Raw genomic sequence first — 23,576 nt, forward strand, 5'->3', positions numbered from 1 at the left:
CTTGTTCAGGCAATTCTTGGTTTCTTTTTTTTTTTTTTTATTATATCAAATGCTCTATAGCATCTGCCTCTTGTCTCCATCTCACCAGAGATGGCTTTCATCTAATCGCCAAAGGTAAACATTAAAAGACATGACCCATTAGGACGCACTGTTGAATGCAAAATAGGTAAGCCAACCCATAAACAACTATCCGTAAAAACCCCCATATATGCCACTTTTATTGCCGTTGAAGACAAAATACTTTTGAGCCCAAGTTAAATGGAGCTCTATGTTATTCGTAACATCGTGATATGTTGAACAGAATCTAGGTTAGGGTATACCAATCAACAACAAACGGAAAGAAGATTAGTAACGGTAGTGGTCGGCCTTGTAGGGACCCTCGGAGGGAAGACCAAGGTACTCAGCCTGGACGGGGGTGAGCTTGGAGAGCTTGGCGTTGACGTGCTCAAGGTGGCACAGAGCGACCTGCTCGTCGAGAACCTTGGGCAGGACGTAGACACCGACGGGCTTCTTGCCAGTGGTGCCGAACTCGACATACTTCTTGCCGAAAGCCTCATCCTCGGCCTTGAAGAGGGCGATCTGAGCAAGGACCTGGTTGGAGAAGGAGCAGGACATGACGAAGGAAGAGTGGCCAGTGGCACAGCCAAGGTTGACAAGACGACCCTCAGCGAGAAGGATGATGTGACGGCCGCTGGGCATCAGGTAACGGTCAACCTGGGGCTTGATGTTCTGAACGGACTTGGCGTTGGCCTTGAGCCAGGCAACGTCAATCTCGATATCGAAATGGCCAATGTCTAATCACGTTAGTATACAATGAACCCCCAAGATGTCTCGAGACAGCTACTCACTGCAAACGATGGCATCGTTGCGCATAACCTCGAAGTGCTTGCCAACGAGGATGTCACGGCAACCGGTGGTGGTGACGAAGATCTGACCAAGGGGAGCAGCCTCCTCCATGGTGGTGACCTCGTAGCCCTGGACAGCGGCCTGGAGGGCGTTGATGGGGTCAATCTCAGTGACAAGGACGCGAGCACCCATGCTGTGAAGAGCCTGAGCACAGCCCTTGCCGACGTCACCGTAACCGGCAACAACGGCGACCTTTCCGGCGATCATGACGTCGGTAGCACGCTTGATACCGTCAATGAGGGACTCACGGCAACCGTAAAGGTTGTCGAACTTGGACTTGGTGACGGCGTCGTTGACGTTGATGGCGGGGACGAGCAGCTTGCCCTCCTTAAGCATTCTGTAGAGATGGTGGACACCGGTGGTGGTCTCCTCGGAAAGACCGTAGCAGTCCTTGAGCTGCTCGGGGTACTTCTCGTGGACGAGGGAGGTGAGGTCACCACCGTCATCGAGAATGAGGTTGAGCTTCTTGCCATCCTTGAAAGCGGAGAGCTGCTGGTCCAAGCACCAGTTGTACTCCTCCTCGGTCTCACCCTTCCAGGCGAAGCTAAGACATGTTAGTTTGACATGAACTATCGGAATGGTGTTGCTGGTCTACTTACACAGGGACACCGGCAGCGGCGATGGCAGCAGCGGCGTGGTCCTGAGTGGAGAAGATGTTGCAGCTGGTCCAGGTAACCTCGGCACCAAGGGCAACGAGGGTCTCGATGAGGACGGCGGTCTGGATGGCTAGAGAGAGGTCAGGACAGTCTTCGCATGTAAACTCTCAAGGTACTTGAACATACTCATGTGAAGGCAACCAGCAATGCGGGCACCCTTGAGAGGCTGGTCCTCGGCATATCTGCGACGGATGGCCATCAGACCGGGCATCTCAATCTCAGCGAGCTCGATCTCGCGGCGACCGAAGGCAGCCAGGGACTAAGGATTGGGGTCAACAACATGGAAATAACAGTATCTTCGGCACTTTTGAGGAGACACGTACGATGTCGGCGACCTTGAACTTGTGAGCGGGAGCAGCCATGGTTGCTGATTATTTATGGTATGAGGGAAAGATAAAGGTACTGGAGGATTGTTAGCAATGGTTACCTTCAGGAGAAGTAGGAGGAAAATAAATGACTCACTGAGGAAAATGGTATCAAGAAAAAAGAGGAATGGGAGGATGGAAGAGGAGGAAGAAGAGTGGATTGGGGCGAGGGGAGAGAAGAATTAAAAGGAGAACAGCAGGAAAGAAAGTGAGAAGAGGGGCCGCAAGAGGGACTTCTCACTCCGGCCCTGGCCTGGCGGGGCTTTGCTGATTTTCTCCGGATCAACTCTCCCTCCGGCCTCTATTTAGTTTGGTGTCTATCAGCCGGGTATCATACCAGACCTGGTAATAATAGTAGCCAACTTAACTATTTGACCTCCTGCTTATTATAAGGATACTACTGCAATTGCTTGGATACAGTTCTTTCTGATAGCCTTGGATGGCCATTGTCTTAATCCCTGTAGTGAATTCCATTACACCGACTATTATTAAGTTTGATCACATGATCTCAAGATTGGTGCCTCGAAAAGCGCCCACCGGCGACCTATCATATTGTCACATGTGCTCTGGCAACGTGATATATCCGAAGGTCCCCATGCCTAAGTTTCTCTTCAGGTGTCAACAGCTAAACCACTTAACCGCACTTACCTCTCAATCTCAGGTCATGTTCCAAGGAGGCGTCCGACAAGTACCTCTTAGTCTACTGTGGCCCGTAGATATTGAAGGGTCCAGTACTCTGGTCCAATCGGAGCTGGTAAATCGACGGTATACCAAAATCTGACACAAGGCTTTTCTCCCAACAAATACGAACCGGACAAATATGTAATTATACAATCGATGAGTCGCGCTGCAACAATAAGGCCACAAAGCAAATAACCCAACAAGTAAAACATGATCAGAGCTGTCTCGCCACCCGACAACTCCAAAAAGAGTACAACCCTTGCATAGCAACATCAATCACCACCCCAAAGAGGCCGAGCCGATCTGCACGATATTGCCGCAGATCGCCGAATTGCAACACCTGCATTTCAGGGCGAACGTAAGGATGCCGATTAAGCAAGTAGCGTCATTGCGTTTAATCCGATTGTAAAAGATGTCCGTCTGCAGCTGCGGAAGTCGTTTTATATTTTCATTTCATACCCAGAACTGATTATCCACGTCATAAATCATCTCCAAAAGAATGAATACCTTCGCTTTCTTCGCCTCAGCCGCCCTTGCTTCTCTCACCATGGGTATCCCACTCCGGGATATCGTCTTGAGCGCCGATACGTCCTGCCAGGTTCATGGAGGAGACGATATTGCCGATGTTACGTGCCGTACTACGGTATAATGGTTGAGTCCGTGGTATGAGGATGAATGCTGATTGACTATGTTCAGTGCATCAATCAAGGCTCCGGGTGGACGGGTGGCTACTGTGATGATCAGCAGTACGTTATGTTCTCTTAAAAAAAAAACCTACCCGAGACGACAGTGCTAATGATAGCAGGATCTGCCACTGTACCTTTTGAAATGCAATACAGGACTTAAAGGTTTCAGTGAAGACCGAGTCGCGCTTGACATAAATGGGAGGATACTGAGATCTTTCGTTCATGTATGCTATACAGAAACTGCTGGCGCATCCTCAGTAATAAATTCAGCTCGCATAATCTGATATCCGCGAATGTCATCTCATAAAAAGAAAAATCATCATGTATTAAAACGTATCGTATACGGTTGGCTTCAAATGTGAAAAAGAAAAGGCCAAGTCATGTCCCATTTCAAACACCATCGTTAAATCTATAGTAATTCATCCACCTCTGCACGGTGTCAGTTTCTATCAAGGTGGACGGGCGAACAAGAGAACGAACCTTGTCATATGGCTTCGACGAATCGCAGAATCGCAAATCAGTTGCAAGGCGGATGACATTATCCTCGTCATTATTGATTGTCGACGCGTGGATCTTGAACACAAGTTAAGCGTCGCTCTATCCAATATCCCACAAGATAATGAACTAACCACATGAGGCTTATGCAACACCACGTCGCCAGCCTCGTACGCGGAGACGAGCCAACGCCGGCCATTTTCCTTAGCAAACTCAGCCGGGAATTCAGAGAGCAGACCGGTGGACATCATATTGGAGTTAAAGGCCGATTTAGCCTCTTCATCCGTTAGACCTGCCTTGAGTGCCTTGGCCGTAAATTCGTCTTCGATCTTCTGGCCGACAGAGTCACCTAGCAACTGTCAGTCTATTACCAAAAAGCCCATCCACGCTATCCACACATACCATTCTCCAGATAAATCAACCCTCCTCCATTGATTTTAATATCCCCAATAGGGACCCAAGCTGTCACCGCCGTAGGCTCACCATATCGTAGGAAAATTTGATCATAATGAACACCAATTGGCTTCGAGCCGGGGATATTATTTCTTAGTAGAGTCCGCTTGAACGTCAAAGTGTCCTTGCCCCAGCCGGTGAATTTGGCAATAAAATCATACAAGGCGGGGTGGTTGACCACGTTCTTCGTATACCAGTCCTTATAATGGGCCTCGATAGCCCTGTCAACAAACTGCGCTGCGCTATCCCCGCCTGGACGGCCATTCCCGCCCACATGGCCCGCCCCAATGCCGGGGTAATCATCGATGGATTTCTCTCTGTTAAAGACGCCCTCCACCGGCTCGGTCCCAACATGAAGTACTCCAGTAGGAGCGAGGTACTCGAAGTACTGTTTGCGGGCTTCGAGGATATCCTCCCGAGGTAACACTTGCTTCAAGAAGAGGTAACCATCTTCATCGTAGCGCTTGCGGAGTTCCTCGAGGGAAAGCTTAGGATCGGAAGGTCGGAGGTACGCAGCATTTTCCGAGGTCAAGGGACCATCGTTAACGGTCAGGGTAGTCTCAGCTAGGATTCCGGGCATTGTGAAAGGTCAATCTGATAGGAATGAAGACAGTAGGAGACGTGTAGTAATCGCCATTTCATCTGGATTTGAGCCCGTCTTTATAGCCGACCCTCCCCAGTCCATTAATGGGATGTGTATTGCAAATGTCATCATGTTCCACCCTGCCCCGCATCGGATAAGAGAGACTTGTCGCGTTATCACCAGTAACATGCCGCAAAAGTTGTACTTGGTGACTGGACGAGGCAATATTTCCCCATTGGGCACTCTCCACAGGAGCGGGCAACTGTTCCTGTTCTGGAATAGTGTGGAGTAGGTCCCCACGGCGATGCGGGTAACCATACCCCTTTGGTTCTTTATCTTCATAGCTCAAGAAGCAAATTGGTCTTGGAATCCTGGCGACTGATTATCAGATTTCAATTGTCTTTCCATGATTTGTGGAATCCAGTGTGTGCGCAACTCGGTTGAACCAAGTGGGATCCGCACCTGCGTCTCCATATGACTATTTTGCATATGGACAAACAATGAGAGTCTGGTCCATGGAGAATGGAGAGTATGTGATTTGGTTTTCTTACCTGTTTGCATCAATTCCAATGAGGACTAAAGGAATACTTACGTCCTGAGCGATTGGCTACGCTTCCTAGGGGTCCTATATAACTTATAGAGTGACATTGTAGAAAAGGAGCAGGATTCGGGTAAGTAAGATCAAGAAATACCACTACAAACCAGACTGTTCCAGGGATTCTTCAGTGGTTAACCCTTTTTTTTTGGTGAATCTATTGTCCACTCTTGGAGCAATACAATAGCCCTCAGTAAAATCCGTTACTCATGAGGCTCAAGATGACAGTGATATTTCGAAGACCAGCTGCAGTCGCGAAACCACAGTCCCATGACCATCATAACCATTAACTTGGATGAAGCGCTCAGCGACCACGCAGTCTAAAAACCAAAGAAGCATGAATACTTCGTGTCTCTGCTGGGTCACATGTATAGATCATGCAGCGGTCTAGAACCTCTTTCTCGGGGATTGGGTATGACTTGGGCTAGGGCTAAGGAACACAGGCGACAATATACATATTTGCTCACAATTGTATTGGCAAGGTATCAGGCGTGTAATTCTAATTTCAAATCAAGAGATGGCGGTCTCTCCATTTTGTCAGCTAGCAAGCAAGGAGAGAAGACATCAGAAAAGAGGAGTCGGCTAAGAAAGGTGATGCAGTAAACTAAGGTATGTGCAATGAATTAAACCGCTGGAAACCTCATGTAATGATATCGAGTCATACATCAAGATTGTCGAGAATTGTTTGAAATTGAAGATGACACATGGTCAATCACATATAGTTTGTGGTCAAAAGCAGTCAGTGAAAGTCAGACTAGCCTGTAAATGAAACAAAACCCCTAATGGACAGCCACTTGCAGGCTCACATAAAGTGTAGAACCCAAAAGATAACATGTAACAAGGACAGTCTCCGGCACGCTCTTAAAGTTCATTTTTTCTGTCATATCCAGCTCCCCTTTGCCATGGATTTGGGCTGCTGCGAGCCCTGCGGGTGTCGGCAGGCGATGCAAGGTCGGCGTTTGTAGGGGTGTTATTGTATGATTGTTCAACTGAATGAGGCGATTGTCTAGCAAGTATCTCATCATGGCTGCGGCAGGGCTGGCATGTCAAAGCATCATTCGAAAGAAGCCGTACCGAGGTTTGGTTCGCTCCAATATCTTCACAATTCGACTCTTTAGGATGTTGATGCCTGTCAATGGTGTCCACTAGGCTTGGAGTTGAATTTTGGTGATTGAAATGCTTTTCACCCCGAGCAGCGGCACCCAAGGCATCCAACTCAGTATTCAATTGGTGTTGAGACTGTGACCTGATAAACGATTCGCGATCGTCTCTCATTGGTTGGTATCGAGTATCGGGATTCTTTGATAGGACAGCGCGGATAGAAGCAATCAAGATGAGGATCAAGAGGACAAGTGAGAAAACTGCATTGTAGGCAAAGAATACTACTCCCATCACACCTGTTAGAATACCTGGCTGGCTGAAAATATTCGAGAAAATAAGCAGAAAGATCGCATTGACAAGATTGACAGCAGCAATAGAGATGTTGTAAATATCAGTCTTCTTATTCATCCAGGGCCTCAAGATGCTCACTGTAATCAGCATGAAAGCCTCAATGATCACCAATGCGATGGTTTGCACCACTGGAGCAGGTTGGCTGAGGCTGATAAACATGATTTTCGCTATCATGTAGGCGAAGGCCGGTAGGATGAAGTAGTAGGCCTTGGCTTGGTATTGCACATATAGAAAGCCCCATTTATTTAGACAGGAAGGGTCTGTGTAGAGAATATAAGCTGGGTTTCGATATAACTTCACCGACTGCCTTGCAAGAGAGGCAACCTTGTATGTTGCGAAACCAATAGCAAAAGTTGTAGTCAATAGCATGACAGCAGCAAGGAGAAGCTCAGCAGGAGAGTCACGTTGAGTGAACTCCCACAAAGAAAGGATGCACAACTGAGGGTATCCAAATAAGATTGCCCGGAAGAGGATCCCCTTTGTAATAAGCTTCCATCTCACTTCGTCACCCTTGACTTTTCCAGACCTGACGAGGACTTTGTAGCCAACATTGGCTATTGCAATACAGAACATTGCAAGTGTGGCAAAAAAGAGGAAGAATATCAAGCCTGTCAAAAAGATGTTGGTCGATTCGATTCGTGCCTTATACCCAACACGTTGGATGCCGCGTATGACAATGCTGTTATGTGTATTCTCCCCTGCTCCACCAACTCGCTTGACCAAAATGTCATGAAAACGCTTCTTGAGTATATGAATCGATTTTTTGGAGCGGTCTGCAATGATAGTCGATGGCTGTCCACCTGTAGATCGCTGGTACCAAGTACACAAGTTCTCTAAGAAGCCGACACGGACAATACCCATACTCCATTGGAAATTTTGCGTCCATGACTGTACGATTGGAGGCATATGAACTGATGACATTCCAAACATTGCCTGTGACTGCATGAACCCAAAAAGCGAGAGAACATTGACTGCTATATGTGTCGCAGCTTTTGCGTGACCAAGCGCAGAGGTGACTGCAGAAACAGCCAGACCTAGTCCGGATATAATGGCCGTAGTCCAACCAACACCTGGCTGGTAGACCGTTTTTCCATTCGAAAGCTCCGCTTCGAGACAAGTAATACTTCTTCCTGTGTCGGAGGAGTTGATGAAAACGCGCACGGATGCATCTAGATCTGGGACAGTATAGGCAATACCTAAAGCATAAATTAAGTTAGGGCAGCCGTTGGTCTTCAGAAGCCACCCTTGGGCAGCTTGGACATAAACTTACGAGGAATCTGTGATATGACTGAATCAGGGATTTTGATATTGGTGTTCATCACCGGGATCTCGCCGGCTCTCACTGGGCAAAGTCCTGCTAGATCCATCTCGCAAGGATTCAGCACTTTTGTCATGGCAGTGTAACCATAAACCGTGATAATCAACTCTGCGATCACTTTGCCCGATATTGATGACTTCCCATTAAAGCTCAACGCAATCGTGCGATTCTTCGGCGTGAACCTCACGTTGAAGTAGGTTGCTGTAAACTCCCTACTGTTGGAGCAAAGACTCAGTGCTCTGGACTCGATAAATTCGTCGGCGAGCACCACTGTATATGCCAGAAACATTAGCAAGTAAACAAACAAAGAGAACGGTCGCATTTTGGCCGGTTGTGAGTAATGTGGCTTAGTGAAAGGCCAAGTGAAATCGGCGTGTTAGCAAGTCAACTTAGCAACCATCAAGTCAGCAGCAACCAGGAGCAACGAGTAAGATCCTGTTTTAACTTGACGGAGTCTAGGTCTGGAAATGAAAGAGGGAAAGAAATTTTGGCGATACTGCAGCGGCTGAGGCGTAAAGTCTGACGCAGAAATAAAGTATAAACATTCAGTAGCGTCCACAATGAGCGCAAGTAAATTAAAGGAAATAGTCCCAGGATATGGAGAGTAGGCGATTTAATACAGGAACAATATTAAAAGAGAAAAGCTTTTGTCAAGCGACGGTCGGGTTGTAGTGTGATCAACTTGGTGCACACAACAAGAGAGGCTTTTTGAAGAGATGACGGTGATCAGTCCATTGTCGCCTTAGCGGCTTAGCTATGTCAAGGTGATGCAAAGAGACAGAGAGGAAGGTGATGTTCATGAGACAGAGGAAGGAATCACTTCAGGACCAATTCCATGGATGTCGTACAGGCACAACCACTACAACCAACCAGCGCATGCAGAACAATAGTGCCCAAGGCTACTTGAATTAAACCATTGCAAACAAAAGCATTCGCCTAGTTTTAAATCCCACTACTCAGTATTCGGAGAACTCTATATATAGCACCATGTTTCTGCTCCAGAGACATGTATCACAAGAGACACCTCAAGAAACCAGCAAACTACCCTGTATCATACCACCTGTTTTATTCTAAAATCTCTAGATAAATAGCTAATTCTTTATAAATGCTACGTCGACGGTATCACATGGCGATCACTCTACTCCCGTCATCTATATCAAGAGTGGAGATGCACATATATCAAACCTGAAGGTATGGCATTTTCACAAGTAACCCGAGGACTTAGATTAAGATATGCGTCGAACATAGCATCAAATAGTCAATATCCAATAGTTACCAGTCTCATAGTAGCAAAGCTCATCACAGCAGGGTAGCTATAACGATCAGGAAGCAACCTCGTCAAGCTGGATTATTAACACACCAGTCCTATAGGAAGGACTAGCCAAAAAATAATAATAATAAAACACAGTGATAGACACTGATAATACTTAGTAATTTACTATAATTCAAAATTTGAAGGTGACCGAGTATAGTACTGTGTTGTCTCAACTATTGTTGTGATATAATATCCTCGCATAGTTAAATCCAATATTTTTACCTTTTCATTTGTATTGTATATTTCGTTTCTTACTAGGTTATTCAGTATCGTGTTATTAACTACACAACTGGATTATATTGAACAAAAAGTCGGGATACTAGATCCCGTATCGAACAAATGACCTTGGCTTGAGTACTTATATCTCTTCGATGACCAGCTGTGGAAGAAGTTCTTAAATCACAACAATAGGCTTCAACCTCAAGGACGTCAAAATATCCCGGGGATCATCCTCCACCGGTCATACACACTTGCCTCTCCAAATCTCTGCATGTACCAACTCTTAGCTTGTGCAGCCGATGCCCCTAGGTTGGCAATTATAAAGACAAACACCGTGAAAACAGTTGTAATTATGAACTGCCTCTCGGGCGCAGCCAAAACCGCAAGTATGATATATATAACGCACTCAGCCAGATAGTGCGGGCCAATAATCTTATTGAAAGCTGGATGTATCTATCGGCGGTATGGACTTAGCGACACGTTTAATCCAGACAGCGACGCCCAGCGCCATATAATATGCCATGCCTCCGAGCCAATGAAAGAGCCCCGTCTTGGAAGCAGAGGGTTTTGAGTACATAACACACTTTTCTAAGCGACGCATCCCTTGTGCCATTAGTATTATCTAGCAAAAAATGAATTGTTGCGGCTCCATGGTCGTTTGACGATGCTTGTCACTCACAGCCGATGCAACTATTCGGAATGCTGGGCCTCTCCATAATAGCAACCGAAACAATGTAAAAGAGAACAAAATATGTGTGGGGGACTTTCCGACAGGCTAATGACCGGAGTATTTGGAGCGAACACGAGCTTCTTTAGTTCTTTTCGGCTAGTTGTGACATCTATATACCCTCATCTCGAGGGCCATAGCTATAGAAATGCCTTCGGACGGGTAGGCTTTTTCTTCTTTTCCCCAGAGAAAGAGAGACATCTCCATGTTGTCGAAATTTCTCTGGTAACAGAATGGCCTTTCTTATCATATAAGAATAATGCGCTTAAATGTACATCTGTAAGGTACATCTTGACAAATACTATGCAGATATGCACCAATTGCTCCACCCATAAATCGATGGTAAAGCCATCCTGTCCTTTTAAGAAAAGTGTTCATTCCAACTTTTCAATCCGACTCGGTACTCGTTTGGTACGTTGTCGGATGGCGTAGTCGACCAGCAGCATCATGCTCCTCATTCCACTGCTCCAGTTCTGCAACGGGGACTTTGACCAGGTTATGGGCAACAGACCCATCGCCGAATTCCAGCACAGTCTGTCGCCACTCGTACCCTTTATATTTAGGGATCACCTTAATCCAGAGGTAATAGTATATGCCGCAAGCCGCAAGCCTGAACGTTGTGTTAGTCAACCTAACCCTAGTACTAGGTAGAGAGGGGTCACTTACAGTCCAATACCAACCACAATATATGTACCATACCAGAAGCTAACGTCTCCGCCATTTGAACCTCCCGTTGGTGGATACCAGGGGGCAACCAGCAAGTAGAAGTTGGCCAAAAGCGCAAAGGCAATCGCAATTGCCCAAGACCGATATTCAGGCCGGGGTAGATTGAGTTTATTGCGACGGCGGCGGATTAAGAGCAGGCCAGTCACCAAGAGGAAGTTAAAAATACTGGTGGGGTAAACGGAAAGGTCGACAACTATTCAATTATCATTGTTAGTTGAATGAATGGATATAAATCGCGGAAACGGATGTCACCACGAACCGAAGTTGAAGGCGTCTCCGGCGGGAGGCGCAATAATCATGATAACGGTTATAGCCCACTGAACCAGATAAGGTCCCAATGGTGTTCCAAACGGCTTTGTAAAAGTCCAGAACCTAGTCCAGGGAAGAACGCCCTGTCTGTCGGTCCAGTGTGTTAGCAGGTCAAAGCCAAAACAAGACGTATGGTGTTGTGGTAGGGTGTGTCACCTTCCAGTTTCACGAAGCATCCTCGAATAACTAACCATAACAGCCAATAGGTTGCCAAATGCACTGATGCAAATGAGCACATTCAGTGCGCGGGATGCTCCGTTAGTGCCGAAGAGCTTTTGAAAGAAAAGACCCGCGGCGATTTGCTTCGAATTGAGCACTTCTTCCCTTGAGGCGGCCGAAAAGTAGGCAACGTTCACAAGGATATAGAGAGATGTGACAAGGATTAGTGAGAAAGGGGCGCTCCAGCGAAGTGTTTTGATCGGGTTCTAGGACAGCGTTAGGCTCTGGTACCCCTTAAATGCTCATGCTAGTTGGGTTCAAACCTTGATCTCGTTCACCACACTGAAGGCGTTGGTATAGCCGGAATAGGAGAAGATAAGTTTGACCATGGCATTGGTCGCACCATAAGCGCTTGCTGAGGATGTCCCTTCCCAGGCATTGCGCCAGTTGATCATTGGGTCTTCCACCCTTGTATGCCCTCCAAGCACGACTAATCCCGCAATAGAGATCCTGTATAGAATGGTGAGTTGGCTAAAGGCACCATGCCTGGATCTGCACTACATACAATAGCAAGGTCGCAATTTTAATGAACCCAAACCAAACAATGAATCTCAAGGACCATTTGTTACTCAAGGTCACAACTGCATGGGTTATCAGTCAAATATTCCCCCACTGTATAGGAGATTGACTACAAACCTAAGAATGCAACTGTATATGTAGCAACTGCAACCCCCTTCAACTGCCAATTCGTGTAGGTATGATCCGCAATCCCAAATATGTACTCGGCAAAGACGACGGCATTGCTACTGCCAAACGAAAAAATAACATGTTTGACTGCAAAAGTGGTAGGGAAAAAGTATTCGGGTTTGGGGTATGCTTGCTCGAGATACACAACTTCCGATCCAGATCGACTAGGGAAATAGGATGCCAATTCTAAGTAAACTGACAGGGTACTCTCGGCAAGAAGGTATCCTATAAACCAGTAGATCATAGAAAGACCCACGGAACCAACACCTTGTAGGATAGTGGCCGCTTGGGGAAGTAAGTAGGAGGTTCAGAAATGATGGGATTGCGATTCATCTCACGTGTAGAAAATATGCCAGTTCCAACCATCTGGTTAATATTCAAGCAGAGACTTGTCCAAAAGCTAACCTCGTATCCCAATGGCGAATTCTTCTCCACGGGTGCACCGTTGGCATCTTGATATGTTACGCGGGTGGAATTGATACCTTCCGCTACTGTATATGTGGCATCGCCCCCTTGAATGGTACTCTCTTGTGAGCTACTATTTTCCCGCACGAAGATCGCAGCATCTTTCTCTCTATCTTGCCAGAACTGTAGACCCATTGGGCATCCTCTGCAGCCTTGCTAGTGGCTTGCGGATAAGGAGGGTGAGTGTAGACTTAAAAAGATTGGAAGGAAAAAGGGTGCAATCTATGTACAGAGGCCATGAACATTTTGGGAAGGTATGCAAACTTTCTCTATATATTTATAAGTTTCAAAAAGCACCGCAAAGTGTATCTTGTACGCATTCCGTGGAAATGTAACCCCTCGCAATGCTCAGTTTTGCGTTGAATGACGCTATCGGGGAGCACGATAGGTCCATACTATGATATTCTTATCTTTATTCCATAGAGGCTGCATGCTAGACCGTCAATGGCCCCTCACATCCATACTATGGATGGCGACACCCGTCCCCGCAATAATACCATAAGTTTAAACCTTGATGGCTTAACCACCGCGTCCTGTTGCATTATTGAACAGTCTGCAAGATCTGTTGTTGCGCAAGAGTGTGCTGTATGGTGTCAATTATCCCTGTAGTCATCTCATCAAGCCTGTGGATTGGAAATCGAGAAGTCAAAAGAACTTCCAGCTTTGTTTTAGACCCCGATTCTTCGGCATTACTTCGCCTAGATACAAAAGAGCTACAGTACCAAGCCTTTTTTGACTTGGCAGTCTGATTATAAAATCGAAACTTGAGCTCCATGTTTATGTATCAGTATGTTTGCATGAGCAATATGCTCGGCCTCCCCGAGCTCTCGCTAAGAAAAGGGCGAACATCTCATCTTAGTCAATTATTATGTGATTTCCGGATTAACCAACCCCTCTGCTTCTCTTCCTGTCGATCAATGTCTCGCTCTCTTTCTATTTTGTACAGGACGCCTCTGCTTTGCGGGGGTTTCTTTCCTGTATACGCTCCTCTCAATTCGCATTTTCTAGGGCTAATTGTTTCCCGGTCAAACTAGAGTTCAAGACTGCCAGCCACGGAACGCTAACTGGCTAAGATGAAATTTGATTTTGCCAATAAGCTTGACATGAACCCTATTCATAGCCATAATAAATAGATAACTTATCTAAAATGTATGAGAATACTAGAATAACCGCTCTGATAACCAACATTCAAAACAAATATAGAAAAAAGCCCCAGAGCCCGCTCTATGGTATATATAACTCTCTATGTAAGAAAGCCCTAATCAATGCTCATTCATCCTTATCCGTCCAGTTCGTAAAACTCCACGCCTGCACATCATCTTCAATGACCAACTTCAACGTCGTAAAACTAATAGTCTCGTATAGATCTCGCGCCGCCCCACGGGCCTTCTTATGCCAGGGCCCGGTGCCGCCCAATCTGGCATCGTTGCGACTACGCCAGACACCTAGAATCCCCATCAGTCAAAGATACCCTCAAAAAAATAAAAAGCACGTGCTCACAAGTAGCCAAATTCCTCCTCTCCTCGTCCTTCGACCCAAACCAATACTTCAATAACCCTCCACTAGCAACGGCTTCCTGGTGCGAATACGCGTCCAAATCATGCAACCGCTGATTATCGATATCGGCCCTCAACCGGGATCGAAAGACAACCACGTAAAAATGCTGCTTCTCCCACTGGTACCCCTCAAACCGGGCTAAATACTGCAGGAAATCAAACGCAGCCGACCAATTGAAGGCCTCGGTGTAAGCTGCCGTGGCGTAGTCGTCACGAACGGGTCTGAGGATCGTGAACGCCTTCGCAAGCAACTGATTGGGTATATCGAGGGTTTTGAGATCCAGGAGATGTTTAGGATCATTATACGGCGATGTGATTAAGAGGTCGCTCTGTGGGGAAGCTGAATCCTGTGGATGGCCGAATTGGAGCTGGAGGGATGCTGCGGCGTGGAATTTCAGGGCATCATATTCTGTGGTGACGAGGGAGTGATTGTATAGAGAAGGGCGAAGCTGGGATTTGAGGTCTGTGGCAGGTTCCGGGCTGTTCGCGTCGAAGACGGGTTTGCCTATTTCCGGGGCCATTTGGGGGTTTTTTTTACTTTTTCTGTTCTTTGGGTGTTTTGGAGCGTGTTGATTAGGGTTTAGGGGGTAATGTGTGGCAAAGCAAGTAGGGTATCAGAGGGAGCGAAGAAGGTGCTGTCGAAGGATGAACTTTTTGCGAGGAAACGAGAAGAACAGAGACAGATGAGGGAAATTCTACACGATGATGAGACCATCGCCTATATATCTAAAACGACCCCCAGGGTAAGGGGCGGTATGAAGTGAAATTCCCTCCAAAGCACGCAATACCCTAGGCAAGAGGGCCGGAGGCCCATTTTGCAGGAGTAATCCGCCGGCTTTCCATTGGATGGTCACTTGCCGGGGGATTTTCAACTAAGGCAACTTTATGCTTTAGCGCCCCGTTTGGCCCTTCTTGAGATCGGTTAGGGTAAAGAAGTCCCCGGAGCTTCTCGAAAGTGTATATATTGAGGGAACACAGGCCGGGAAACAAGGAAATAAATTCGATCTGTATGAGCTGTACACTTCATTTTACTGGCTTGGACTTGAAATCTGACGTGCTAGAATTTTCCAAGCTGGTTCTAGCGACAAAAATCTTGGGACAAGCACGCCATGTTCACAGAATTTTGCGTCCTACCCGGAGTATTGATCTTGGTCAGAACCGTGGTAGCTGAGGCGTCGGCACGTGGCCCAGCCGGGATTATCGTCCAACCATTTATCGCGGAATCACAGAAAACAAAGTAGAAAAATGATTAATAATTAATAACAAGGCAGAGAGGGCTAAAAGTAATAGCTCTAGGACATTTCATTCTTTTCGAGTTCTCGACTCTCTTGAAGTTTATCATACATTTAATGATGGTATCATGCGCATTCAGAACAGATCCCCAGTCTCAAAAACGCCAGTCTTAAGATGCTCAGGAAAGCAAAATCGGTAATGAAAATAATATAATAAGATAAAAGAAAACAAGAGGCATCCTATCCATCTATCGCTTCGATGGCAGCGGTGGAGGAGCCATCTTACCCTCGCCGGTATCGACTTTCTTCTGTGGAGGAATTGGTGGCACCTTGAAACCTCCATTGTCATTCTGGGGGTTGTTGCTGTTTTGGCCACCGCCAATCTGCGTAAAAGTACCCGACTTGAACCATCGGTCTTCCTCTGCCTTGCGCTTCCGGCTCAACTCTGCCTGCACCTTGGGGTCAACAAGCTCGAGTCCTTGCACAGGAGTAAAGGCAATTGTACTAGCTGTACCAGCGCTGCCACCGAGCGAAGTACCAATGCCAGAAGCACGAAGACCTTTCGCCTGGAGAACACTTGCTGTTCCTCCAACCCCAGAACTGAATCCGCGCAGAGACGAAGCCGTGCCGCCAACAGGAGTTGCGGTTCCCCACCCCTTGTTCGATTTGCTGAGTTTTGCTCTGGTTCGGTTATCGATCTGAGTCGCTCGAATCCGTCCATCGTTCTGTTGCCCAAGCATTCCCAATCCAACTGTCCCTTCACCCGTACCGTAACCAACTTCTGCTTCTTCCTTACCGAAGGCAAGCCGGTTCTGGGCCTTGCGGATCTCCGTCATGGCAACTGCTTCCTTGGCCTTCCTGGCTCTCCTGCCACCTCTCTTGCGGGACGGCTTGTCATCGGGAGCAGGCAGGGCCTTTATTCCAGAGTTCGGCGGAGGCTCGGTCAGCTTCTCTAATCTTTGGAAGCACTGCTGTTTCAATTCTTCGCCGAACGATCCATCAGGCCTCAGCTCCGCTACATCTGTACGAGTGGCAAGGACCATCTTAGCTGAGACAATGCGAATTGCCTGACGCTTCAGGTCATCCGGAACACCCTGGATCAATGGAGAATTGTAGAGGAATCCCCGTGATCTGACACCAATATTCGTAGCAAAACCCAACCCTTCACTTCTCTTGTTACCTTGAGCCCCAAGATTGCACGCCGGGATCTTCGCAAGTTCGCGTAGACCTCCGGTTTGGTTGAGGAACTGAGCTGCCGTTTCAGGTCCGATCAAGGCCGCTAAATTTGGAGCGATCTGAGTGATGCGAGACTGAATGCTTTCCGTAAGGGCTCTGCGCTCTCGGTCTAATTTCAAGATCCTCTCGCAAGTATCGAGGACTACTTTAAGCTCCGACTCCGTCATTTCACGTCCTCGGGTAGTGGTGCCTTCCACAGAAACAACCATCAAAGATGGGCCGTCCAAAATAGACCTCAAGGGTTCGCCGACCATATTGTCCGCCGATGAAGAGATAGCCTTGATATCGTTGAGCGGGCCATTTTTCAAAACAGCGACTGTCTTCGCGTAGTCGATCGGGTTCGTGACGAGGGTTTCTAGCTCCGGAAATCTGATCGAGTAGTGGTCGCGCAAAACTTTGTGTAGGCGTGTAAGCTCGTCACCTGTCGATAGAGCGACCTCAAACTCGTTGGTGACCTCAGAGCCAACTTTTTGTAGGTGCTGCTGCTCTTCATCCACCTCTTCCTCGACTCCCTCCCCCGCCTGGAAATCCTCATCATCCGATTCGAAATCTCTCAAGAGCTCCTCAGCTGTAGACATGATGATCGTGCTGCGACGCGACCAAAGATGTAACCTATGAATAAACTGAAATGGTGACGGAATGAACTTTCGACGCCGCAGTTACTTTCCCGTTCAAGTCATGTGCTTAGTCATCGTTCTTCTCAAGCTGACGATCTCGGATGGCGCTACGGACCTACAGTGCAGCTTTTCCGACTTTTGGCTACCAGAACCCAAAGTCCATCCAGCAGCAACAGCATCTCACTTGGGGCTTTCCCTTCACCACGCGGTCGCTTATTATAAGCCACGTACTAAGGCCTTGGCCTGCACAGGAGGCTTATTGCCTTACTAAGCTCTATTTAGCCAGGGTGCCATCCCTACCGTCTGGAGTCCATTACACGTCGCCAACAGATTAGCTACCTAATATAATCCCACTTCACCATGGAGTCGTCTCGCGGCCCTCCCAGGGTCAAAAACAAGGCCGCCGCGCCTATCCAGATCTCAGCGGAGCAGTTGCTCCGCGAGGCTGTTGACCGGCAGGAACCCTCGTTGCAGGCGCCGACGCAACGATTTGCTGACCTCGAAGAATTGCACGAGTACCAGGGTCGCAAGAGAAAGGAGTTCGAGGATTATGTTCGCCGGAACAGGATTAATATGAACAACTGGATGCGCTATGCAACATGGGAACTTGAACAGAAGGAATTCCGCCGGGCGCGTTCGATCTTCGAGCGAGCCTTGGACGTTAATCCAACCTCGATACCGCTGTGGATCCGATACATCGAAGCAGAGATGAAGAACAGGAACATCAACCATGCGAGGAACTTGCTTGACCGTGCTGTGTCGATTTTGCCCCGTGTCGATAAGCTGTGGTACAAGTATGTCTATATGGAAGAGACTTTGGGAAATATTCCTGGTACACGGCAGGTCTATGAGCGGTGGATGTCGTGGGAGCCGGATGAGGGGGCCTGGAGTGCGTATATCAAGCTCGAGAAACGGTATGGTGAGTTTGAGAGGGCACGCAATATCTTCCAGCGATTCACAATTGTTCATCCCGAACCGAGGAACTGGATCAAGTGGGCTCGATTCGAGGAGGAGTATGGGACCAGTGATTTGGTGAGAGAGGTCTACGGTATGGGAGTTGAAGCGTTGGGTGAGGACTTCATGGATGAGAAGCTCTTCATCGCCTATGCCAAGTTCGAGGCGAAGATGAAGGAATATGAACGTGCACGTGCTATCTATAAGTATGCTCTGGACCGTCTTCCTCGTTCCAAGTCCATGACCTTGCACAAAGCGTATACAACATTTGAAAAGCAATTTGGTGATCGAGAAGGTGTCGAGGACGTTATTCTCCATAAACGCCGAGTCCAATACGAGGAGCAGCTTAAGGAAAATCCTCGGAACTACGATATCTGGTTCGACTTTACTCGCCTCGAGGAAACCTCCGGTGACCCTGAGAGGGTACGTGATACCTATGAACGAGCCATTGCACAGATCCCGCCTTCACAGGAGAAACGGCACTGGAGACGTTACATTTACCTCTGGATATTCTACGCCATCTGGGAGGAAATAGAAGCAAAAGATGTTGAACGTGCCCGCCAGATCTATAATGAGTGTTTGAAGCTCATACCCCACAAAAAGTTTACATTCGCCAAGATATGGCTCATGAAGGCTCAGTTCGAAATTCGTCAGATGGAGCTTCAAACAGCCCGGAAGACATTGGGTCAGGCAATTGGCATGTGCCCCAAGGACAAGATTTTCAGAGGCTATATCGATCTCGAGCGCCAGCTTTTCGAGTTCGTACGGTGCCGGACACTGTTCGAGAAGCAGATCGAGTGGAACCCATCCAACAGTCAGTCCTGGATTCAGTTCGCAGAGCTGGAACGCGGTCTGGATGACACTGAGCGTGCGCGAGCCATCTTTGAACTGGGAATTGATCAGCCGACTCTAGATATGCCCGAGCTGGTATGGAAGTCGTACATCGATTTTGAAGAATATGAAGGCGAGTACGACAGAGTCCGTCAACTCTACGAACGACTCCTGGAAAAGACCGACCATGTCAAGGTGTGGATCAACTACGCCCGGTTCGAGATCAACGTGCCGGAGGATGAAGAAGAGGGAGAGGAAGAGGAAGAGGAAGAACGACCCATCAGCGACGATGCCAAACGGCGGGCTCGCGCGGTCTTCACTCGTGCACACAAAGTATTCAAAGACAAGGAGCTCAAAGAAGAGGTAAGTCATACCCTAAGCCATTCGAAGACAAAGATTTGTGAATCTAACATCTCGCAGCGTGTGGAGCTCCTCAATGCTTGGCGATCATTCGAACATACACACGGATCCCCTGAGGACATTGACGAGATCGAGAAGCAGATGCCGCGCCGCGTCAAGAAGCGCCGCAAGTTGGACGACGACCGGTACGAAGAATACATGGACTATGTATTCCCGGCCGACGATCAATCCGCGGCGAACCTGTCAAAGCTGCTGCAAAGAGCACACGCCTGGAAGCAGCAGCAAGCGTAATACACTAGATACCCGCCAAAATGTTAAAAGAGCTGTGTTCTGTGTGGGCTATTGGTACATACCATGGGATGATTCGTCAATGCGTTTTATATTGAAATCGGGTAGGATTAATCCAATTAAGATAATGATCATGAATAGCCTTGCATATTATCCACAATTGTCCAGTATCAAGGGTTCTACAGTACATAACCTAGTCTACGAGAAAAGGTAGGGTATGTTGAGTTTTCATATATCTCCCGTAGCCCTAAATGTCCACCACGTTAAAAAAAAAATTGTCGCCTCAGTCCTTTAACAAATAGGGTGACAGCACTTCCTCGACTTAGTTTCTCTGTTCTATGTTCTAGAATCAGAATTATAATCCAGCAGTACTAATCTACGCAAAGGAAATATCTCTATTCAAGAAATAGAATAATACCTAACTATATCAACTGTCTTAAAGGCCGAATCCTCAATTTATAAAGCAGGTGACTTCTCTATTCTAAGAACAGGAGTACGACTCAGACGACTCCACTAACGTTAAGTTTGAGGTTATGACATGGTACCAGCTGTTGAGTAGCCCTATAGACGAATGGGGAACTGTAGTTGATTCCTAGGAGAACGATGATTGTGTAATGAGTGGATAGCTCGTAGCATGAATGGAGGTTCGATAGGGTGAAGATAAAGTGAATCTCCTGGTTGGGAGAATGTTCCCGGACACATCAAAGTCATAGGGTCAAATCAAGGTGCGGCCGTTTATCTCTAATTTTGCCATCGGGCGTGTCTGACAATGTCCTTGAAGCAGCACCATGATGCAAATGGAATGCTATAATTAGCGCCGTTAGTACGCTAATAAGCAGGATGGGGTGGTACACTACAGCAAAGCCTCGATTTACAAGAGATCTCCTTTCAAAGAAGTAGATCTCGCTACCCCTACATCATTAGGGTGTACCGCCGATTTCCCAGTTTCCATAGCAGTAGATCGAGCATCATTGAGCCTGTCCTAGAGGGATCCATTTGGAAGCCTGACATGATGCATGTCGAGCATGGCTATATCAGTTCCCAGGCTTTCTGCGCAAGAGACTAATGCTCAGGACGAACGCTTAGTCTGGTACTTTAGAAAAGCTAGCGCATATTTGACTTCCTCCTCTGCGGGCACAAGTAGGAAGGCAGTGTAAATCACTGGACCCGTATTGCGATAGGGTAGTGCCTCACCTGGAGAGACGAGGATCTTTCCCGGATCGGAGTCCGTGTTCCTGGACTTTCTCATGGAAGGTTTCATGCCGCAGTAAGGCCGCTCCCCGTGGGCTATATAGTGCTCGATTGAGTAGGTACACTTTATTTTCCCGTCCTTCGTAAAATCCGGTGGTCTCCGTGTTTCGCCATGAGCGACTTTGGTAGGAATCAATCGCAGACTCCTTTTTCTTGGGCCCCATGCCCCCCACTCTCTCGAAACAACGTGTTCATGTCCAGCCTGGTCCCCAATTGCAGTACTCTCTACTACCAGAGCTTTCTTAGTCTCGTTTTTTCTTCTGAAAGGTATCCTTCCCACGGATCCGGTTATGGCAGACCCCATAGGCGCATCGTTTGGACCATGCTTACCCCACCGATGATCATACTTTGTGGTTCTACCCAGTGAGTCCGATTGTAAAGTGGTTGCTGATCTAAGGAACTAATAATAGTACTGTAGGTTGCCGGTATTAGGTAGATCCTTTTCTAGGTTTTCTTTTTCTTTTTCTGGACGTTGTGTGCTAAAGACGGAGTCCTTTGATTTAGCTGCCTCTTTCTTTTAGTTGGCTTGAAGATTGGTCATTGATTATTCATTATTTCGTTTGGCTTTCAAGTGGTATTTAGTCAAAGCATATTTTTTTTTGGCCGGGGCTGTTGATAGAAGTAGATGATACTGACTGTATAGAGGAAGTGCAGGTGCACTTAAAGATATGGCTCTTCCTGATTCAGAGATTCACGACCGATAAGTTAAGTCAAGTAAATCGTCACCGTTAGTCTGGTTTCGTACCACCATGTAGGATGGACAAGTCATTGTGAATGGCTTTGCATTTTCTCAAGTTAGGCATCAGTATGTCCTGGGTTACTTGTATGTCCACGAAATGGATTTATACTGAAAACAGTCCTCCCATGCTGTCAGTCTCAATAATCTTGGGAGGTCGTCAATAGTACAATATTGACATCGCTTGTCAATGCTGTCTCCAGCGACAGGGCTGTTGTTTTCGTTCTTCATCATATGACGCAGGCTAAGGGGTTTGCTTCGTTCCTCTAGAGATTCTGCACATGAATAGCCCGCCACCGGAGAGTCAATAGTGACTTTTAGCTCGTCGATTGCTGCATCGTTCCCCTATATTTATGGTGCCATACCCTAAATTCACGTTTCAAAGTGCGCCGGTTGATTAATGACTGCCAGCCTTGTCCAAGACAAGGTATTTCACTTCCCTTTGTGGGGAGCTGGTTGCATTGTTGACCTGGGTACTTGAACCGAACCCATGAACCACTTGGGTAAAAGCCCTACCCTCTTAGTCTCTTCCCAACTTAGTCCAGTTCACAATCACGTTCTTCTGCAACGGTAATCGTCATCGACGACAATGAGAGATAGTGCTCTAAGTAGTAGCAACTCCACTCAGACATGGACCTAATCTTACTAGTACCCCTCGCCGCTCCAAGGATATCATCCACAGTTTGCCAATAAGCCCAAGCAGTCAGACAAGGACATCTGGATAACTTCCAAGCCCAGTTGAATATCCAAGTTCTTCGTCACAGGATGAAGAAAGAGCCCGTTATTGAAAGCGATGTTCGACCGCATGCCCAGTCTCCCTAGGTATCATTAGTCTAGCAAGGCACATATCCTCATTAATATCGCGACTAACTACCGCAAATGAAGATGTTAGACTCAGCATAGCCAGGGATAGTTTCCCTGTTTGGATCGAGTATGGGGCATAATTCTATAATGCCTGCGCTTATGCGGCTCAGGCTGTCAATAGCGTGGCGTACTATTGGAGGACCCTGTTTGGCGGATCTGTTTTTTTGGTGTATGATCAGATGGGTGGTTGGCTGGGTGAGAAGGATGTGGCAAGGAGGGCTTATGCATTAATAGGGCGAGAGATATATATATATTTGGCGTGGGATATGCTGATTCACTTTTTTAGTAGATGGTTGTATGCACACCATACTTTCACCGTTTTTGAGTGGGGATCCATTACTGGGGTTGGATTGAATAATTGAATTGTCTTTTCTTGTCTGTTTATTATGTTGTCAGAAGCCATGTATTGTACTGTATGTATCTAGTTTGGGATATGTGAACTGTCCGAATTGATCACGGCAAGTGGTCCGATCCGGGAATTCTATATTTCATGTTTCATAAAAAAGACGATGGACCAGACCGAGGCGGCGTGTGCATACTTCCCGTTAAGAGGCGATAATTAACTAATCTTGAATTCTCAATTGAAGTGGTACGGTAGTATTCAATCTAGATCACAGCCGAAAAAGAACGCCTGAGGTATCTAGCAGCAAGAGACCACCTGATCGTGGTGGATCAACGTCCCAACTATCTACTCGGTAGCAGAAGACCTTAGTGGGGGCTGGCCTAGCAGGGTGTCATGGGCCAATAATACAGCCAGCGCACTAGGTCCTCGTGCTAGATTGAGGCGGTACTTT

At 47.2% G+C, this 23,576-nt stretch overlaps 10 protein-coding genes across 10 annotated transcripts; 2 read left to right on the top strand and 8 right to left on the bottom strand.

Moving 5' to 3' along the window:
- Positions 1-13: 13 nt before the first annotated feature.
- Positions 14-2,253, bottom strand: BDW43DRAFT_259888 (adenosylhomocysteinase). The gene is made up of 6 exons (XM_032040138.1): positions 2,025-2,253; positions 1,886-1,964; positions 1,689-1,821; positions 1,506-1,632; positions 849-1,450; positions 14-794 (listed from the first exon to the last, which is right to left on the bottom strand). Exons 2-6 carry the CDS (start codon positions 1,922-1,924, stop codon positions 346-348), a joined length of 1,350 nt encoding a protein of 449 aa, XP_031905667.1. The 5' UTR covers positions 1,925-1,964; positions 2,025-2,253; the 3' UTR covers positions 14-345.
- A 322-nt stretch (positions 2,254-2,575) lies between these two features.
- On the bottom strand, positions 2,576-3,251 carry BDW43DRAFT_259892 (uncharacterized protein; the record flags this gene model as incomplete). The annotated part of the gene is made up of 2 exons (XM_032040139.1): positions 3,021-3,251; positions 2,576-2,966 (listed from the first exon to the last, which is right to left on the bottom strand). A coding segment is annotated over exon 2 (292 nt), but the record flags the coding sequence as incomplete, so codon positions are not given.
- Positions 3,156-3,435, top strand: BDW43DRAFT_305732 (uncharacterized protein; the record flags this gene model as incomplete). The annotated part of the gene is made up of 3 exons (XM_032045860.1): positions 3,156-3,251; positions 3,305-3,354; positions 3,414-3,435. The coding sequence occupies 3 exons, from the start codon at positions 3,156-3,158 to the stop codon at positions 3,433-3,435; spliced, it is 168 nt and encodes a 55-aa protein (XP_031905669.1).
- BDW43DRAFT_319158 (uncharacterized protein) lies at positions 3,424-5,018 on the bottom strand. The gene is made up of 4 exons (XM_032048853.1): positions 4,192-5,018; positions 3,924-4,138; positions 3,775-3,867; positions 3,424-3,723 (listed from the first exon to the last, which is right to left on the bottom strand). The coding sequence occupies exons 1-4, from the start codon at positions 4,820-4,822 to the stop codon at positions 3,685-3,687; spliced, it is 978 nt and encodes a 325-aa protein (XP_031905670.1). The 5' UTR covers positions 4,823-5,018; the 3' UTR covers positions 3,424-3,684.
- Positions 5,019-6,281: 1,263 nt separating this feature from the next.
- Positions 6,282-8,479, bottom strand: BDW43DRAFT_305734 (transient receptor potential ion channel family protein; the record flags this gene model as incomplete). Its single annotated transcript, XM_032045861.1, has 2 exons — positions 6,282-8,068; positions 8,143-8,479. 2 exons carry the CDS (start codon positions 8,477-8,479, stop codon positions 6,282-6,284), a joined length of 2,124 nt encoding a protein of 707 aa, XP_031905671.1.
- Positions 8,480-10,838: 2,359 nt separating this feature from the next.
- Positions 10,839-12,992, bottom strand: BDW43DRAFT_296247 (amino acid permease-domain-containing protein; the record flags this gene model as incomplete). The annotated part of the gene is made up of 8 exons (XM_032044178.1): positions 10,839-11,061; positions 11,118-11,370; positions 11,437-11,573; positions 11,643-11,911; positions 11,969-12,155; positions 12,211-12,286; positions 12,342-12,677; positions 12,731-12,992. The coding sequence occupies 8 exons, from the start codon at positions 12,990-12,992 to the stop codon at positions 10,839-10,841; spliced, it is 1,743 nt and encodes a 580-aa protein (XP_031905672.1).
- Positions 12,993-14,126: 1,134 nt separating this feature from the next.
- Positions 14,127-14,934, bottom strand: BDW43DRAFT_305736 (uncharacterized protein; the record flags this gene model as incomplete). The annotated part of the gene is made up of 2 exons (XM_032045862.1): positions 14,127-14,302; positions 14,358-14,934. 2 exons carry the CDS (start codon positions 14,932-14,934, stop codon positions 14,127-14,129), a joined length of 753 nt encoding a protein of 250 aa, XP_031905673.1.
- A 757-nt stretch (positions 14,935-15,691) lies between these two features.
- BDW43DRAFT_259899 (U4/U6-U5 snRNP complex subunit PRP31) lies at positions 15,692-17,493 on the bottom strand. Its single transcript, XM_032040140.1, has one exon. The coding sequence runs from the start codon at positions 17,457-17,459 to the stop codon at positions 15,894-15,896; it is 1,566 nt and encodes a 521-aa protein (XP_031905674.1). The 5' UTR covers positions 17,460-17,493; the 3' UTR covers positions 15,692-15,893.
- A 157-nt stretch (positions 17,494-17,650) lies between these two features.
- clf1 (putative cell cycle control protein (Cwf4)) lies at positions 17,651-20,094 on the top strand. Its single transcript, XM_032040141.1, has 2 exons — positions 17,651-19,646; positions 19,704-20,094. Exons 1-2 carry the CDS (start codon positions 17,859-17,861, stop codon positions 19,932-19,934), a joined length of 2,019 nt encoding a protein of 672 aa, XP_031905675.1. The 5' UTR covers positions 17,651-17,858; the 3' UTR covers positions 19,935-20,094.
- Positions 20,095-20,553: 459 nt separating this feature from the next.
- BDW43DRAFT_259902 (uncharacterized protein) lies at positions 20,554-21,608 on the bottom strand. The gene has a single exon (XM_032040142.1). The coding sequence runs from the start codon at positions 21,484-21,486 to the stop codon at positions 21,001-21,003; it is 486 nt and encodes a 161-aa protein (XP_031905676.1). The 5' UTR covers positions 21,487-21,608; the 3' UTR covers positions 20,554-21,000.
- Between the last annotated feature and the right edge of the window lie 1,968 nt (positions 21,609-23,576).

Source organism: Aspergillus alliaceus (assembly GCF_009176365.1).
Source record: "Aspergillus alliaceus strain CBS 536.65 unplaced genomic scaffold BDW43scaffold_2, whole genome shotgun sequence".
NCBI classification, from domain to species: Eukaryota; Fungi; Ascomycota; class Eurotiomycetes; order Eurotiales; family Aspergillaceae; genus Aspergillus; species Aspergillus alliaceus.